Source organism: Atractosteus spatula, chromosome 13, assembly GCF_055471065.1.
Source record: "Atractosteus spatula isolate fAtrSpa1 chromosome 13, fAtrSpa1.hap1, whole genome shotgun sequence".
Lineage (NCBI taxonomy): Eukaryota > Metazoa > Chordata > Actinopteri > Semionotiformes > Lepisosteidae > Atractosteus > Atractosteus spatula.
In genome coordinates, this window is record NC_142718.1 from 32,963,065 (window position 1) to 32,982,758 (window position 19,694).

A 19,694-nucleotide genomic window follows, 5' to 3' on the forward strand; every position below is an offset into this window, starting at 1 on the left:
TTGTGATCAGAACAAAATTCTGTGTAATGTGTCTTAAAGGTGACACTTCAGATTTTAGTATCCAAGTTGTTTTAGGACTATAGTCGGATCCAGTCAAGAGGTAATCCGAGTGTCTTTGTTAGGTTGAATCGTTTGTGGGGTAACATTGTGGTTGGATAAGCTTAATTTTGGATTCTGCCTAGATTTTTAGTCTTTCTCTATCAGTAAACCTGTATTTCACGTCTGATTATATATTATAAATTATATTTCGCTTAAATAATAATTTCAAGATCAGGTTGTGCCACTGTCAGAAGCTCAAGATTAATCGGAAACACAAACTGATCCAGCGCCACCTACATTTTGATATAAATATATCCGTATAAACAGACAGTGCAATTAAAAATTGTTGTGGCGGTGTGTGGCGATCAAAACAGCGAAAGGGATGTAGAGGCAGAAAGTCTTCTCTATCTCCTTTCAATTGTGTATTCTGGTGCTGATAGTGTTTTCTCGAAGGTAAGCTCGCAGATCCAAAATCCATTTGCCGAAGTTTTTGTGGATGTTCGGGGGTCTGTGTGCCGTGATGAAGTCAAATCAGCAGGGTCTGTGTTGTCAACAGTTAAAGTGAGAGGTGGAATCAAAAATAGTATAATAATATAAATGAAATCCCAGACTTTATATACAGTACACGGAAAAGTGAAGCTACTTAGAATCTACAGAATAAAAGAAAAGAGACACGGCGACCACCGGGGGGCGCTTTAGCGGAGAAAAACGCAAACGGAGTCGCAAGAGAAAAGCCTTCTTCCTTTCGCCCGCCTTGACACGCTGTGATTGGATTATCCGACAAGCCTGACGTAATGCTGGTGCAGACGAGCTCCGTTTTCAAATGCAAACCGATCAACAGAAAGCGGCAGGACCTGGAGTGTGTTAGGATTTGACGGACGGGGCGACACTTCAGTTTACCGTGACCTTCAGGTTCTCCGGGGTTCGTGACAAACTGGAGCCAAACGAATTCTCAACGAGTGAAGCTTGCTTTGGGGTTTATTTTATTTAGATGAGAAAATGCTTCCCCCTAGTGAACGTTTTGGAAGGAAACCACTGTCTACTCGTGTTCTTTAAAAAATAGTTGTCTTCCGCTGGAGAAGTGACACGGCCTCAAGGGGAGAGAGAGAGAAGCAGAAGCAGAGAGAGATGCATTGTTCACTCTTGGGAGAATATATTTCAAAGTTATGTCAGTTTGCCGCAGTAACTGGAAGACGCCTGCAATTCTTCTTGAAGGTTGAGAGCAACAACTAATTTTTACCTATAGCAGTAACTTAGTTGGAAAAAAAACAGGCAGTCCCACTAAGAGGCAAAATACTACAACAGCACCGGTTACATTACTATTTGTGGTGGGACTAAAAAAGTGACAAGTAGTTACTTAGTCGCCCGGCACCGTGCTATTGAGGTCGCAAGCAGGACCGAGTGTCACGCAGGTGTGTGGCAGTGATCCTGTACTTGACAAGGGACGACGCCGCAGATCGCTGTGGGCCGGTCGGTCGGTGTGATCGCCCCGTCTAACCTGCCAAGCGATGGCTCGGAGGCGACTGGACAGCCGGAGCTGCCCACCAGGGCTTTTCACGGAGATTCAAACACAGATCCGCACTGAGCCCCTGGACAGCCTGTACGTGATCACGAACGCCGAGCTGGGAAGGTGAGTCGCCAAGTGTGGTCTGACAACATGTTTTACACGACAGGCTGTATCCGGGTCTGTAGGGGGTCAGTCAGTGTACCTGAAAGCTGTCCTGTGCCGGCGCATAGTTGTGTGCGTCTCCCGGTCCTTCAGTCTTCACGCCTTTTTCTATTTTTTTTAAACATTTTTGGGAGCTCAACTGTCTAGCCCCCACAAGTCTCTCGTATCTCGTCTCATTTTTAAATTGCTTTCTCTGTACCTGTTCGTGGGATTTCTACGTCTGTTTCTTTCCGCCAGTGTCAGATTCGCTCTCTACTGGTGTTCATTCTTATCTCTCCCGCCCACAGTTAAATTTGGTGTTTATCAGTGCTTTAGTTGTCTGTGTTTTTTATGGTTCTTTCACTTTCTACCCGTCTTGTGTGACACCCCAGATCCTGTCTTCTCACTCGCTTGGTGATTAATGCTGCACGATTATTCGGGTGTCCATTGTAGCCGGTACTACTAGATGTGATGTGTGTGAGGAAGGCTTCAGACGGCGCAATACAGTGCGAAACGTTTTAAAAAGTTATGTATTGCTGATGCATCGCCCTTTTTTATTTTTTTAGGAGGAAACATGAGGCATCAGTTCCACAAGATGGTAGTTATGTTTTGGGAATTATGTCTCTTATATGTATATACATGTACAGCACTGAATTTGATTCACAGCACATCCTTTAAAATAGTACAAAATACATTCTCATATAACAAAACAAAAGGTTAGTTATCAACGTCCTCCTCAACTATGACACTAATAAAATTCCAAGGCTGTGAAGTATTTCTTGGCTGTTGTTTATGTATTCTGGTGGTGTTGACAGTAAAGTAAGGTGTGATTTTATTTCTCGGAAGGAATGCTGTTGGCCCTGAGGAATTAAATAAAAGAGAGGGTTCGAATTCCTTCCCTCAGAGAATACATTTCTATTTAAATACAGCAGGTCTCCCTCAAAGCTGTGCAGTGACTCATAATGTGGAGCGGTAGAAAATAAGCCTAATGGTACTTCAAATATTTAACACCCAGTGACAAGCTGGAAATGAGTTAGGGTGAGTTTTAAGAACTAGGTGTAAATTAGTTATTAGGGTGCAACTTTTATTGTACTGCATGACACTAAATGCCTGAAAAGTCTAGAGTTGGTGTCATGACATTGGATGTGCAGTATAAGCCTGACAATATCACTATGCATTGTATATTTGCATTTAAAGCAGTCAAAGGACAGACCTTCATTGTGCTTACCAGTTTGCATGCTGGAGTTGCCTGTGTATTTTACTTAAAGAAGAGTGGTATTCTATTACTTTGTAAGCACTAGTGTCTTTGATTCTGTAATACAATGCAATAATTTTGACAGCAGTGAGAGAGATCAGAATTTGTGAGTTTCCACACATCAGGTCTAGTTGTGATGTGTGTGATGGCAAGGTTCTGGGAAAGAGCCCGTAGCAGAAGCAACATGTTCGTAAGACGCTCTCTTTAGAAGTTCTCTGTAGCAGCTTTTGGTTCTTATTAGTGCAGCCTCTCAACTTGGCTTTGCATCAAGACTGTGATTCTATGCCTATACTAAACAAAAAGTTCATGGAATTCGGTTACATTGACGTTTTTCTTATTTTGATGGAATCAAAAGTATTTAGGGTATCTGTTGAGTTTTTATTTCCTCCAGGAGCTCTTTGTCTTGAATTATTTAGTTGAGGGGACCGGAGTAGCCTCATGGAGCATTGAAGACATTTGTCTTTTGACCTCAGTTCCCTGAAGATCCTTTGCACTTTGTAGAGTTCTGTGATAAATCATGATAAAAATGCTTCATGATAAAATGCAATGTGGCGTTCAGTAATGGTGTGCCAGAAGTGTTAGGTGCTGATTGTTTTATGAATGAAACCTTAGGTTCTTAATGATGGATTCTTTTGGCAAAGGTCTTTAAACAAGAAAGGAAGAGCACATTTGGATGTTAGCAGTAATCACATATTCTGAACATAATGATTTATTATTAGCACATTATTATATTCTAAGCTAACCCACCCCAGTCCCCTAGACATCCATAATGAAAAGGAGCAAGTCTTCCAGAATTAGCTGCTCCTGGAAACTTTAATATAGAGGACTGCGTCTGGAATCAAAATACTGTATATCTGAAATGTTTTGTGTGTGCTTTCTGAAAATTCAGGTATTTGGCTGGAGCAACCTTATTAAGCCTGCATTCCTTTTCAGTTGATAATTTCATAGAGCTTCCTTTTTTAAGAGCCCCTTCTTCACACTTTATGTTACAACTTGATTTTAAACAGCTGTGGATTAAACTCTGGCACGGGATTCCTTCACCTAAGATGAGCATTTCACCTTTGTGCTCCATATTGTTATTTGCAGCAGAAGAGTGATATAAGCTACAGTGTAGCTGAATGGCTAAAGAAACAGTTGCTTTAAGTAAGTAAGCAAGCTGTAGAACTTTGCTTTACTTTAAAAGCAGCTTTTTGCAAAATCCAAGGCTATAAGAATAAGTGTATTTAATTAGGAATTACAAAAAGAAGCCTAACCAATGTACAAACCACAGGATGGAGTACGGTGCTACACAAAGAAATTAAGTCTGAGAGGAAGCAGCTGGAAGACAGAAGGTCTTCACGGATGAGTCTGTGGTCTGATGCTGTCAGCCAAGCCTGGAAATGAGCAAGCTTGTTGATCAATCGCTCTGACGTCTAGCAGTGTGCACAGAAGGTGAGGCAACAGCCTAACAGCAAAGAAAGTGGAGACGTACTGTACAGATGCACTTTCAGGGATGTGACAGTGACAGGCACGGGAACTTTTTAAAAAGCCTTATTTACTAGCAAATCTGTAATCTGTTCCACCTTGTCTTTGCCAGACAAAGCTGGCCTTTGATTCTTGTAAACATATATCCTGTCCCTGATTTTTAATATTTTTAATTGAAGGAAAACATTGATCTGGGTTTTTATGCGATCATAATCCTGGCCTGATTCCCCTGCTGCACTATGCCTGAGATCCAGTGGAGTTGAAACAAACCACAGGTGGAGAGGGAAGCCAGCTCTTAGCTCTCTGAGACTTTAACTCAGAAAGTTTCACTGGGAGGTGTGGTAGTTAACTCCCTGCATTGGCAACATTACCAGAGCTCTTGCACAGTGGCAGCACAGTCAGTTACATCCCTCTGTAGCCAATTCGGAAAATGATCTGTTATGACAAGAGCTGAGAGAAAAGCGAATGTCATAACATAAGGACATTATGCATGTATTGCATTAGGTTGCATATTAAGAGCTGATGTCATGTCACAGGTTCAAGGATTTGTTTTATGGTTTTTCTGTTTGGACATGCCATGTATTATTTCAACTAAGCTTGTTGAGACTGTAGGAGGAAGGAAGTGAGCACATGTTTGAGTAGCTAAGAGGAGGGGATAGCTTGAGGAACAGGAACAGCTGTGCCAGGTTTGCAGGTTCCTGTTTCACATAAACTGGACTGGCCCGGGGGTGGGGGGTGGGGAGGGAGATGAGCTCAAGGCGATGAAAAGGTCCTCAGCTCTCATCCTGAAGTGGGCCAGTGATTCTTAGTTACATTTCCTTCATAGTCTAATAGAATTCAATTAGATCAGTCTGGCCCTTTTGTCCTGGTCATAATCCATTTGTGCTTTTTCTGTAAAACATGGAGGCCAGAGGGCCTCATAGCCTGGAGACTTCATATAATTCAGTTACCTGAGACTGCAGACCCTCAGCTGGGTTATCGTATCCTTAAAAAACACAAATATAACAAAATATTTTAATTAATCCCTCAGCTAAGAGAGAGGGGCTTATTCATACTGTAGTTCACCATAAGTGAGATTCAGTGACTTACAAAATCCATGCATCTGCTTCTTTCCTTAAAAGTGTTGTCAGTAGTTCTTCCTGTATGAGTGTATCTGAAAAGAAAGTAATATGAATGCCATAAAACAGTAGTAGATTATTTTTCAAGGATATATTCACAGATTTCCATTGGCTATAGACAATTGATTAAAAGGCAAAACAAAACCCTGAGTCTTCTCTTGTGTTGGTATTTGGTTCCAAGAATCAGTGGGGCCCAGTTTTGGAGGAACGGGAAGAGGAGCTTTGTCACAGTTCAGTGCTCACGTGTCTGTATTGCACAGCCATTGGAGCATTACTGCTGGGGCTCTTTAACAGCACAGCTAAGAGCTTCTGTCCACAAAGTCATAGCTGAGATAAAAACAGGAACTAATTGTTTTTCATTGCAAAACATTTTTGAAAGCTCATATTCACACCAGCTTACTGGCAAAGGGGGTTCCCTGCAGCACTACAGAGTGTGTGTCCAGCTTGTGTCTGCTCATCTGTGTGTGTTGTTGACTTGAGTTGTTTTGCACGCTATTGTGTGTGTTTGTATCTCATTGTGTCTCTCCCCAGAGATCAGCTGTTTAAAAGCCAGTGAAGTGTCCTGCGGTGCAGAAACAAAAGCTGCAGTCACATGCGAGTCATGTTTATTACCAGCAGTGTCCTCCTAGTCATCTGCTCCGTATGGGCCTTTCCACATCCTTTGAAAAAGTATTTTTCCCCCTTTAGTTTTGCCTTGCATTTTGGAGAGAAAAGTGCTCGGACAAGAAGAAAACATTTCACAGTCCTGCTTGTAGCGAGAATACCTGGGCATATTTTCTGTTCTTTAGAACAGCTGCTGTAAAGTCTGCAGTGTGGTTTACCCGAAATTGCTGGCTGTGGCCCATTCAGATGTCTGCGGGTACTAATTTTTATGTTTTGTCTTTTGTCTTTGTCTGGGTGTAGCAGCTGTAGGCGCAGCATATGGACAGCTTAATGTTTCAATATTGGGAAGCTGACTACTGTTTGGTGACCCATACTGTTGTGAAAACTCAGTGTCAGTGCAACTCAGTACAACTCGCCATGTTTAAACCAGTTTGTTTAAACCAGTACATGTTCACTGTACTGGTTTACCTCTGCTGGCCTTTACCTGAGAGTCTCTTTCTCTGCCCCAGGGGGAAGTTTGCGGTGGTGAAAAAGTGCGAGGAGAAGGCCACTGGGAAGGAATATGCCGCCAAGTTCCTGAAGAAGCGCCGCCGCGGACGAGACTGTCGCGCTGAGATCGTACACGAGGTGGCCGTGCTGGAGGCAATGCGTGCCAACCCCCGCGTGGTCAATCTGCACGAGGTCTTCGAGACCGAGCATGACATCGTCCTGCTGCTGGAGTAGTGAGTTTACCTGCTGGTGCTAATCTAACTGGTGTACTGGCTACAGGGCACTGGTTTTGTTCGCTTAAGACTCTCAGCTGAATCCAGTGAGTCATCTCATTGGAGTACAGTGTGTAGTTTAACACTCTTCTGTAATGATAGTGTGGTTTTTTGGCTCATACTGGGTCAGTAAGTAAACATCAGTGACTAGTGAGTAAACATCACCCTGGTCAGAATATAGTCCTAACTATAATCCTAATCAAATAGCATATAAAGCTCAGTGATCTCCGAGCAGTCCACCCAGGCTGCCGGTCGATCATTTAAAATTGTGTTGTGTGCATACTGTTTGCACCGCACATCCTTGATATATGTGGAGTGTTTTAATCCATCTGTGTTGGATCAAACAGAAGGCTCACAGAGTTGCAGGCATACTCTCTCTCACATGTGCAAAAACACACACATTCACTTTGAGCCATATCCATTACAGTACCTAAACTGTAGATACATGACTTGTGAGAATTTAGATAACGCCTAATCTCAAACCGCCTCTCCATCTACATTCCAAGAAGGTCTTTCATAAGTGAAAATGATCCATCTACAAATATTGCAATATTGTAAAATCTTTTATATACGATTTCCTGTTACTTTCGTTGCACCCTTTTTGTGCACGTCCTTGTAAGAATCACATTCTTCATCTTCAGCGAGAGGGGTGTGGGGAAAAAACTGGCTCGGTTACTCTTCATCCCCTGAAGTAATTTTCAGTTTTCAAAAATATCTGCCTACAGTACATGCAAGGGGCAAGGAATAGAAACTAACACCTGTTAGTAAAAAAAAAATCAAATTTACAGAATCTTCAAAATATACAAAATGCACAGCAGGACTGCAGCATGCCCCCTTGGGCCCAGGTGTACGCTGTGCAGTTTTATCCTGACCCAAAGATTTTGGACCCTAGAGAAAAAATAAAAACGCCAAATGAAACAAACGTCACATAAATGTACAGACACCTCTAAACACAGTTGTGTATGTATCTGAACATGTGTTCTCTGTGTGCTTATGGTCTTGCGACCCTGATTTACAGACCCTGTGTTAATCTAATTATTTTTTTCCTTTTGCAATATAGTTTTTTTATTCTCTTTCAATGTAAAATGTACACCTCTGTGGAATAGCCACTTCTGCATTTTCTTACTGTTTCACCTTTACCTTCTGTCCCAGAAAGAAGGAATCATCTGCAATAGCATGCTAAAACCAGTCCTATTCAAACCAAACAGAAACCACCTCCAAAGTCATCAAGATAAGAGCTACCAAAGGAAAACCATAAATGCATCTTTTGTTTGCTTCTCTTTATTTTAAGTGGCTTGATTTAAATCTCAGATAGCAGATAGTCAGTTTTCATCACAGAGCATCTGGTTTTGTCTCCAGTCCCCTCTGTTCTTCAGTCTTTCTTTACCTACTCTTCTGTGATGTTGTTTGCTTTTTTCACTAACCTTGACTTTCCCTCCTTTCCCCCATCCTTTCACCTTTTCTACCCTTTCTCCCCCTCTTCTCTCTGTGGTGAGGTGAGGTGTTGAGCTGTGTGTCAGGCAGTGTGTGCAGGTCTGTTTGTTATGCAGGTTGCCATAGGAACAGTGGGTGGAGCCCTGAGGTTGGAACAAGAACAGGGGAGAGGTGCATTGCTCAATCATTTAGCACGGAGATCTTGTTGTGCAATACACATGTTTTTATAACTAGATATCTAATCAATCCAGTTTGTGCTGGGTGAACCCTAACACCACTATAATTTAGAAGGAGTTTAAGATTATCAGAATACATGGGTGGAGGTCTCTAGCCATATCAAAAGTCTGCCCTTGCCAACTGCTGCTGCATTTTAAAACAGTGCTGGAAAAAAGTCTCCAGTTGCATAAGACCTTGATTTAATTTATGGCTTACACACCTCTCATATACAGTATGCTGTACTAAGGAAACACCATAGAAAAAACATTAATATTATTTCAATTCTGTGTCTGTCAGTTTATCCAACACAAGGCAACAAGCCTGAAGTATCCTGAACCAGGTGTAGTCTTGCTGCTTGTGTAATCTGAAATGCCTCACATTGCTGGGCAGTTAGAAGTTATTGTTATAGGTAAGTAACAGGAGCCATAATGCTGATTGCAAATGCCGTGTAGCATGTAAATATGTTTTCAGCTGGACATTGTTAAAAACAAAGTTTGCTAGAGTAAAAGTTCATACAGGGAAACTTGAACCAGTCCTTCTAATCGTTGTGGGCTTGTCCAAGATAGAGGCACTTTATATTAGAGGACAGAGGCTCCTGAGTCATGGCTGAGATACTGACTCACAGGGATTCTGAGGTACTTGGGACACGTACACAATTTTCCCGGAGGAAGAGAAGTCCTAATCCTAACACACCCTTAGTCACACACCCTGTTTAACTGACACATATAGGCCATACAGGAGAGGCAACCAAGTGATGAGTTTTTTTTGGTAAGATCCAGTGGCCCTAGCATATTTCTGAGCTTTTGAACACCCCATGTGTGTGTTATTGGATGACTTTTAGTCCTCCTGTGCAAAACAAACTTTGCCCTCTTAAGTGTTTGTTCTACAATTTTTGGTGTACATTTAGAGTAGGTTCTATCTGTTATTAGGTATTTATTCAAATCATTTGAACGTAGTTTGTGGGGTAATTGCATATTTCGGCTTATTATTGCCCCATGTTGACTTTGATAGATTAGCTGATTTAATAAAAAAATATCCTTTGGATAAAATGTTGTAGCCTAACTTTCGTGGTACATGCACATTACAGGCTGCTATAATATGAGCCAGTGATCCTATAAAGGTTCATGTGTGTTCTGGAGTGCCTGTACTGTTTGAGCTCATTCTGTGCTGGCATGTGTCTTGCAGTGCAGCAGGAGGAGAGATATTCGACCACTGTGTCTCAGAGGAGATTCTGTCGGAGCGTCAGATCACTCGACTGCTCAGACAGACCCTGGAGGGCGTCCACCTCTTGCATCAGAGCAGCCTGGTACACCTGGACCTCAAGGTGACTGAACACACCTATCCTCTTGAAAGATCATGAGAGAACGTCTTTCTCCTGATTTTTATTCAACCAGCACCTGATCATTATCTTAAAACCTGTGCTAGTTCGTGTTGAATTTAAAGCTCTTCTGTGTTGTTTATTTTAAAATGACACATAAATTATTTTTAAACCCATAAAAGCAGGTATATATGCACTTATTTTTTGGCACAAAAAATACTAATTAAATGGCTTCACTGTTAAAATGAATTGTAAATACATACAGTGGTTTATATCAGGGTTGTACAGCTTCATCACACAAAAGCATGGAAAAAAATCTTCACTATTTTCTCAAGGTCACTAATCTGCCAGATCAAAAAATATTTTAGATTATGAAACAGTGCTTGTGTTCAACTTGCATCTTTTGTCATTTCCCATCGCTCCTCACAGCCCCAGAACATCTTGCTAACTAGCCTCAACCCACTAGGCGATATTAAGATTGTGGACTTTGGTCTGGCCAGGCGCCTGGGAACCACAGGAGAGCTGAGGGAGATCCTGGGTACACCGGAGTATGTAGGTAAGAGTATGGAGAGACTGGGGCACCTGCTGGTTTGGAGAAGCAAGTCAGTCACAGAAAGCTAAAATGTGCCTTAAAAGTTTTTGCGCAGCACTGTGTCATGACAATGACTTAAACTTTACAAGTCTAGTAATGGGCTACATTCCAGAATGTCTAATATCTAATAAAAAAGGTGGTAGAGTGAGGAACCTGCTGTCTGCCAGCAGACAGGGGAATGCGAAAGTGGACTGTCCTTTTCAGGAAATGTTTGTCTATCTATTGACTTTCTTAGTTTTTTTGTGTTACAAGTTCTTTATTAAGATTTTGGGTATTAGAAATGTCGTCACTACTTTCACACTATGTAGCAAAAGTGTTAAAACCGCTACAGTATATGGGTATAGAACACCCTCTGGCTGGTAAGCTAGTCCTCTTTTCTCAGAAAGAGGAACTGCTCTTCTGTAGAGATTTCCTGAGGAAGCTGTGCACACTGCTGTAATGCCACTGAAATTACTTATTGGTTTACAGAAATGGTGATAATAAACAGTTTGATACATAAAGTGTTCATTAGTAGTTAAAAATGGTCAAAGCTTTAGATTTGAGCCTTTTTGTTAGCCAATATATAAAAAAATGAAAAAGCATCGGTAAGCCAAGCATGATGGGAAAGAAAATGGCTGTACTTTTTCCTTTGTTTGCAGACTGCAGTCCTTTCCTTATTTCTGCCTCTTTGAGATTCATGCCTCCTCAGGCACATAGAAAGTTGTGAGATTTAGTCTGTTAAATGCCTTGAAGCCAGAGAGCTTGTGTCACCTGCAATGCTTGCCAAAAAGAAAACTGAGGTATAAGCAGAGGTGTCAAGAGTGCCAATAAAAAACATTGAAATAAGAAAAGTTATTCACTGTTCAGGTGCTTTCTCATTTTCTATAAAGTACACCACTAATGAGATGTGTTCTTGAGTGTAAAGCCCCTTATTCTGGTCCAGATATAGTAGGATACTCAGTTTCTCTTTGATTAATATGCATCTTGAAGGAAGAAAAGAAGTCTTGCACTGTTTGGAATCTTTACAAAGTACTGAGGATTTTCTTTACCAGTCTGCTATCTGTTTATGTCAGGGTAGATGTAGCCCTTTCCTTATAACGAGAAGGCCTTTCCTTTTGTTTCAGCCCCAGAAATATTGAATTATGAGCCCATCACAACTGCAACAGACTTGTGGTAAGCTGATTTTCTCTCTTGTGAAGCAACCAAACTCCTCTTTAGAGCCAATGTCATGCCACATAATAGACATCTTGTGTTTTCAAATGTAAGCAAAAGCATGTGTATTCAGAGAAGGAAGTCATTTCCTGTGACTTGAATTATCCATTATGAATGATAGCTTACAACTGACACTGAGGGTCTGAATGGTATCTTTCAGTAGCATTGCTGCTGCAAAACTTCATACTTCAAAACTTCTTTTGATATTTCAATCCATAATGCCCATTTTTGCAAATTTGACACAGTTAATAAAAATGCAAAATGAAGACCTAAATAATGTTATTATAAAGATTGTGTTAATAGGTGGCCTGTGACTTAAGGACAGTGTCGTGTTCTTTATGCAGGAGTGTGGGTGTGATCGCCTACATGTTGGTGACAGGAGAGTCTCCATTCCAGGGAGAGGACAAGCAGGAGACCTTCCTCAACGTGTCACAGGTCAATGTGGATTACTGCAAGGAAGCTTTCGCTGGCGTGTCTGAATTGGCTGTCGACTTCATCCAGAAACTGCTGGTCAAGTCCCCAGAGTGAGTACAGCCTTATGACCTGATGTACAGACTCAAGGTGGATTCACACACACACACACACACACACATACACACATACACACATACACACACACACACACACACACACACACACACACACAATTTGAGTAAGGTGAGTCACACATCATACCCAAATTGAATACACAACAGACTTGGAGTTTGCCCCTGTGTTCTGTAAATAGCTATGTAACCTGTCGTTCTTGACCCATTGTGGCAATATCAAACAGTCATGTCATGAGCTGTTAAGTCTTAAGCGCTGAGCGCTAAGCATGTGTTCCAGTGCTGATAGCATACTATACCAGTATGGAACAAACATTGTAGGTATAAAAATATCATGGTGTAAAGTCCCTTAGATGGAAAAGATGGTTATAGCATTTCCTGTTTCTGTTCGCTAAAACTGTGAGAGCAAGCAGTTTCAGGAAATCGAAATAGTTAATTTCTTGTTGGAGCTAAATTGGACTGTGAGAAGGAGGCATGTCAGGAAGGGTTCATGCTGTAGTTTCCTTATGTCACGTTTTTTCTTTGTATTGACTCAGCTTAAAAATATTCACCATTTCTGAAAGCCTTGTTTTAATCTGCTGATGTAGCAGGCTATTTTTAAAAGTAATTTTCTATTGAGAGCAAACACATGAAACAGCAATATTTCTGTTTGCTGAGCAATGAATGAACCTGTGCTTAAGAGAACATGTTGTTTTTTGCTGCAGGGTTACATGTAGGCCTGTACGCCAAGCAGATAAAACCTAACGTTTGGGGTGGAATGGGGATTTTGCGGGTATGAGTGAATCACACTGTTCTTCATTTCCTCCACTGACTCAAACCGGACACTCTGGTGTTCCTAGTGATTCTTTCAGATCCCTTTTAGTACACTGTTTGCCAGCCCTGGATCTTTAAATTTAACAACGAGGCCAAAGACCTGGAATCGATGGTGACAAAAATCAGAGAGTGGCATTCAGTCTAGTGCAATACATGTTGTCAGTCTTAATTGCTTAAAATAAGATAAGATGAGATCACTTTATTGGCCATATACAATTTCTTGCATTAGGAATTTGTCTTTCACATACCCCAGCTTGCTCTCCATGAGACACACAGGCAGGGAGAGTAAAGCTTGGGGTCAGAGAGCAGGGTCAGCCATTTTTATACGGTGCCCATGGAGCAGCTGGGGTAAACGGCCTTGCTCAGGGGCCCAACGGAGCAGGATTCCCTTGCTGGTCACAGGATTTGAACCGGCAACCTTCCAGCCACAGGCGCAGATCCTTAGCCGGAGTGCCACTGCTCCGCCCCAAATGGACTTCACTGTGTTAATGGAGAGGTCTAGGCTGTTTATTGAGAGCCACAGTTAAATAGGCCTTAGACCTTAGTGTGTGGAGACCTGGATGTTAACTAGCAATTTTTCAACAGGGACCGGCCCAGCGCAGCTGAGTGCCTCACCCATCCCTGGCTGTGGCAGAGCAGCCCGGATTCAGAACCTTCCACCCCACAGCCCAGCCGTGGGCCCCGCGAGAGAAGTGCCGGCAAGTGGGGCGCCACCACCCCCCTGGACGACCCCGAGGACAAGGAGAACTTTCTGGAGGCCTCTTTCGGAAAGAGGTTCCGCTTTGATGAGTCACTGCTGGGAGAGAGCATACAGTGAGGGCTGGCCCGGTAAATTGTCAAAGTGTTTCTGTTTTTGTCAAAAAGGTTTGTCCTGGACAAAAGACATTCTATTTGTGAGCTTTCTGGAGAATATCTGCAGGTAGAGGGTGCCTCCTTTTCTCTTTGTATGTCTACATAATGGGTGTTTCTGTACAGTATGTTGAGCTATCAGCACTTCCACCTGCAGTATTTGGAGGTGTAAAGCTGTACCCAAAGATTTAAATAAGATTTTAAAGAATTTTATGTTCAACTTTTCAGTGTGAATATTTGTTTTAGGTCTGACTGGAAATGCTCTTGTTGGAATTATTTGAATGCAATAATTTAAGTTTTTTCTGTTTTTGTTCATCAATATTAGTCCACAGCTCTTTACTCATTTATTAAAATTGTGTGGTTCATTTTTTCTTCCATGTAGAACACAGTCTGACAGGTCTGACAACCTGCATAATAATAGCAGTTCTCTTGGTGAAACTAACCTGATAAAACTGCAAACACCTCGTCTAAGATCGTTCTTAGGGATCAGCTGGACTGGTAGATGTTCAAACATTCCTATGAATGCTAACGAAACCCGGTTGGGTCTAAAAACCTGTTGCTCCTGTTTTAATTTGTGGATATTTCCAATGTAAATTAGTCATGACCGCATGTATGAATGGGCATTTTTTTTTTATCTGTGTCTTGTCGACATGTTGTCAAGTGAAACTACAAATATGGGTCTGTCAGTTTGTAATGTATAGGACTTTGTCAAGTTGATGCTTTTTAATTGTTCCGTGCCATGGAACAAAAAAACAAACAAACAGTAAAATGCATTTTATATGGAAAAACCCTTGTTTTCTACTGTAGCCAGATCGGCACATATTGGGCCGTAGTAATCAGGTTAGATGGCAATTTGACCATTATAGAAGATCAAACCTAACATTTGAAAAGGCAAATCTTTCACTGATCCAACATCTGGACAGTGTGTGCCACAGTGCACTTCATGCAGTGGTTTATAATCACTTTGTAAATATTTACTATTTTTCAATGAAAAAATATGTGGTTTTATGAGGCTTACAGGGTATTTTCACTTGATGTGAACCCCTTTCCTCCTCTAAGTCCCCCCAAGGCCTGCTGTGCTGTGAATCAGGTTTAATCTTGGTGGTATCTTATACTTTGGAAGATGGGGAAGCAAAATCTGTCCATTTCTCCTGTTCCTGGCATAGCAGACCTGGGTGTGTCTATACACAGGGTGTGTGAGTATAGCCCTTGGACTGGTTCATTTGAACTGAAGAATGTTAATTATTATATGGAGCGAAATGGATTACTGTATGCATCTGAACTTTGTGTGGTAGAACAGTTGAGAGAAATTCTTGGAAATTCTGTGGCTCTGATTACCATACTAATTAAACTGTAGAATGTCATGCGTCACCTTCAATTTTGATAACTATAGCATAACAAGCGAAAGTATGTAGGAGGGCCAGAGTGTACTGACTGTGAACTTGACTGCTTTTTATTGTTAGGGTTACACAACAGATTCCTATACCAGAGTTTTTCTGGGCTCTGGGCTCTTCCTGTGTAGTAAGTAAAGTTGCTGACAAGAGTGTAGTCTGGCAGAGTCCTGTTGCTGAAAAATCTGTAGGAGCCAAGCTGGTGCTGAATATATGAATGTTGTTCATTTGTTTTCTGAATTTCACTTCCCTGTTGGTAAATGCGATCTATTTTGGCCTTCCACAGGGTTTGTATTGAGGCAATCGCTTTATCTCAAGCCTGAAAACATTTCTTCATTGGTAAAGGAAATGGATTGGGCTGAAATTACAGTATACAATTCTGAATGGTCTAATTAGTGCACATCCTTTTTTAGAAATAAAAGGTGCCAGCATCGAGTTAAACAGTCTGTATACTATTTTACATTGTTGACTATATTAGCAAAACAATTACTAGAAATGTATTAATATCAGTCTTTTCATAGATTTTTACAATTATTTGCATATACTGCTCAAGCAAATTACAGCTTCGAGTACAAAGATAAAGGAGATGTCTAAAAAAGTCCTTAAGTTCATGTTTGTTCAAGTTACCCGATGGAACCTTTAGAACATTAGGCCTTGTCATTTGCCAGTGACAACCTTATTAATAAACCTTAATAATATTAATAAACCCTTATTAATTATACCTTATACAGGGAAACTGTAGGCCGTGAGAAATGCTTAGAATCCCAGTATCATTGTGGTAATACTCGCATACACCCAACATGTTAACCAGCGTTTTGTAGTGATCTCATAAGAAGTCACAGAGCAAGACTGTTCTGTTAACTGTAATTATTTCACTATATATAAAAGGATGTTTGTGCAAAAGGCTGGCATGACATTTCTCTTAAGCAGCTAAATACAGAATGAGTTTTTTTTCAGGAAGCTTTTTTTAAAAAAACATGAGCAAGAAAAAACAAAACTTAACAAGAACCAGCTGTCATGATTACATTTTAAAAAGCCTGTGTGCCATAATTACTTTAGTTTCATTTTGTATCAGTGTAATGCTCCTGGGGACAAAGGTCAAAGGCAATAGAATGACTGTTCGGTGTTCTTGTGGGAAGTTTAATGTATTTCTTAGTTAAAATACCCCACCCACATTACAAGTAAGTTGTGCTATTTTTCAGACTTATTATTATTGCCTCTCAGCAATTGAGCAACATCCTTCTCTTGTTGGTGGGGACCAGTATGTCTGTCATGGAATGACAGCCTGCTGACGAAAATTAAAAGCAGATAGTCATTGAGGTCTGCATAAAAAAACAAAAAATCTTTTTTGCTGTGCATGGTGGTGGTGGTAGTGGCTGTGGCTGTTCTCTCAAGGTGGTGTATTCTGTGAACCCTGTTAGTTGCGTTTTCTCAGGACACAAGACAAAGGGGCTGCACTAAGAAAAAATGAAACTGTCTCTTCTGCATTTTGTTCAGCGATTGCAAAGATATGCAAACCAGCATGCACACCAAACTGTTTTATGTAATTCATTCAGTTTTTTTTTAAAACTCTGTAAGATCTTGCAAAGGTAAGAACAAAATACTGAAGGGCAAGCAACCTGTAGTAACAGGAACTGACCAGCTGGAGACTGCATTGTCATTGGAAAAGTAATGGGAGATGAGAGCGTTCCCGTATTAAGTAGCAGGGAAGGGTATAATTCATGTCCTCCTTGTGCCTTGTATGTGAAACCCTGTAGGGGACAGTGCACTGTTATTCCGCCCCTGGGTCAGCTGGACTGGAACAAGGGGCTCACTCTCAATGAAAAGTGAGCCACCATTCTCTAAGATGTATATGTGGTGCTAGCTGTATTGATTTTTATTTTGACAGAATATTGAGGGGTGGAGAGGGCAACTTGCAGTATTTTCTGGCAGGTTAAGAGAAACTGGATGAAATATTTTAATTTATATGGAAGTAAATGTAAATCACTTCGATAGTAAACACTTTGAATTGTTCTGTCAAAAACAAATCAGTGCTAGTACACATTGTGTTGTTTGCGCATGTGCGTGTTAGCCACATGGTCTTGTCTCAATATTATACTGGTGTTCTCCTGCAACCTTCTACTGTAGATTTTGACTGTCTGAGGTACTGTACTGCTCAAACTCATGATTTCATTTGTATTTTCTGTTGTTTTAAAGAGTGAAAACTGGGTTGCAGATACCATGTGTGGGTGAGGGGAGGGGATACAGTGGATGGTGCAGAACCCCCCACCAGCTAGACATTCTTTGGGGATGGAGATCACATCTGTTTGACCATTAATGGTTTCTTGACCAAATGGCTTTTGCATGGGAAATGTGAACTTGTGAAATTAAATGTTTCACAATCTTAAACCTTTTCAGTTTGCTTCCTCCCCATGTCATCACCAGTGAAGACGACTGAGCTGTACTTGCTTTCTTGATAGTTTCATTCCTTAGATTGATTTTATATGTTTGCCATGGAGGAAGAGGTTTTTTTTTGGTCAAGCATAGAGGACTGTGGTGCTTTTAAAGTAAATGGTAGAATCATTGACCTCAAATTTCAATATTAAGGCAGAAGTGCAGTGATGATATATTAAAGCCTGTGTTTGTAACAACTGCATGTAGTCTTATTTGGCATAATAGTCAGCAAATACTCTTTTACAAATATAGCATAGTATTCAGTCACATGATTGTGGTTACAAATGCAGAAAATAGAATTCAGTAGTTGAGAGACTATTCTACCTCCCACTTGCCTTTAGTGTTAGCATACTGTTGAGCAAGAGTGCAGAGCTGTAGAGTTTGAGTTTAGCTGACACACTTGCGGTACAGTATACAGGAGCACCCTGGATAGCAAATTGTGTCCTGTGTACTCGGAGAAGTCAGGAAGGATGTGTTTTTAAGAAGGAAGAGCAGGATGTCAAACTGAAAGAGCTGTGCAGTCGTTTGGGCGGGCAGCCATTACAGAAGAGAGGCAAGGACTGGAGTCTTTATTCTGCAAGGTTTTTGGAAATGATGCGATGAGACTAGGAATTCTTTCTGAAGGGAATCTGAACTAAAGGCAGTGCAAGGAAATAGCAGACCAGTTACTGAAATACATCATAAACTGGACTACAGCACCCAGCTCAGGTGTGACACAGATTTTTAGAAGAGAAACACTCGGTTTACTACATAGTGCTAGTTAACAAGTTTGATGTTTTAGTTGTCTACCCCTTGCAATCACAATTGAACATGGGGGAGGGAGCAGAGAAGTCTGTAGAGCTATGAATAATGTTGAAGACTGAGCACCTATACAAGTCTGTAGATATTTAAACTTGAACACTGATGCTGCTGCTTTAGCAAAGTTAATTTGACAACAAACGTGGCACATTATAGTATTTGCACAACAGCCAACAGGCTGCTTTATGGGATTGCTTTATCTCCGGTTGGTGGTACAAAGTGATGACTGAGGCTGATAACTTCTTTTCACAACAAAATGGTCATTGTCCCAAGGCAAAGTAGAGGTCTGGAGAACACTTGTATATGAACTGTAATTTATTAATCATAAGAGAATATAATTTGTTTGAAATATAATAATTTATATTGTATTTTTTAGAAACTTGATTTTTTTTTTTAAGATGAAGGGTTCGTTGTATTTTTAAAACTGGATTTGTAAGAGATGAATTTTATATCTGCTTGTATTCAAATTGAAAAGCATTTAGGCAGAAAAAAGGTTATTAATAGGGAAGGAAAAATATTAAACAAAATGAAACTCCTACTGTTGGAATGTGGCTTTTTTTTTCAAGGGGACTCTAGTCATTTGGGGCTTGTATCTGTGTTTCTATATACTGTACACTAAGGATAATAAGTAGTTTATAAAAATACAAAAGCTATCTATACAGTATTTATGCCAGTACATATGGGTTACTGGCTTCTAATGTGCCATTTTATCATGACAACAAGAAAGGCCTTTTAAGATTTAATCAACTTCTTTAACAGCTGTTCAGGCTTTCTGCTGTGTGTAAAAAAATGCCATAAATGACAGAATAGGCTAGACAGCTGAATGTGTTTTTTTCCCTCATCAGACCATCTGCTTTTGTTTTATACTGCCCAATTTACCCCTGAGCACCAGCTCAAGGTGTTTTAAGTGTCATTTAACTATAGGCTGCAGTAACCGTACTGTCATATTTAAAGTGCAACAATGACTATGATAGCCTTTTCAACATCTGAATATGCGTGGGACACAACTCTGATGCTCATATTTTATAGTTTAAGCTGCCTCTTCAAAGAGATCTTAGCTGTGATATGTTTCAGTGTGTAACCATGAAAAATATCTTTACTGTTCTGGATTTTTTTCCCCACATCAGACCTTTGTAGCTTGAACGGTGTGGAGGAGTGAAGTGTCTTTATTTAGGGGACAGAGAGAGTGACACACTTGGCCCTCCAATGAACTGTGGGACCAAGAG

General features: G+C 40.7%; 1 protein-coding gene across 2 annotated transcripts; it reads left to right on the forward strand.

The window, feature by feature from the left end:
• The first annotated feature begins 861 nt into the window (after positions 1-861).
• stk17b (serine/threonine kinase 17b (apoptosis-inducing)) lies at positions 862-19,006 on the forward strand. 2 transcript variants are annotated; one of them, XM_088930254.1, is made up of 7 exons: positions 862-1,669; positions 6,637-6,849; positions 9,724-9,862; positions 10,286-10,412; positions 11,552-11,600; positions 11,984-12,163; positions 13,583-19,006. In XM_088930254.1, exons 1-7 carry the CDS (start codon positions 1,548-1,550, stop codon positions 13,812-13,814), a joined length of 1,062 nt encoding a protein of 353 aa, XP_088786380.1. In that variant the 5' UTR covers positions 862-1,547; the 3' UTR covers positions 13,815-19,006. The 2 variants fall into 2 exon arrangements, with proteins under 2 accessions (XP_088786380.1, XP_088786379.1); XM_088930253.1 differs by having other exon boundaries at positions 880-1,669; positions 12,036-12,163.
• Positions 19,007-19,694: the final 688 nt, after the last annotated feature.

What these genes read in the sequence shown, in the direction of transcription:
- stk17b (XM_088930253.1), top strand. Translation starts at nt 1,548, where the DNA reads ATGGCTCGGAGGCGACTGGACAGCCGGAGCTGCCCACCAGGGCTTTTC. An exon ending in GGGTACACCGGAGTATGTAG is followed by an intron (nt 10,413 to 11,551) that starts GTAAGAGTATGG and finishes CTTTTGTTTCAG; the next exon opens with CCCCAGAAATATTGAATTAT. An exon ending in CTGCTGGTCAAGTCCCCAGA is followed by an intron (nt 12,164 to 13,582) that starts GTGAGTACAGCC and finishes ATTTTTCAACAG; the next exon opens with GGACCGGCCCAGCGCAGCTG.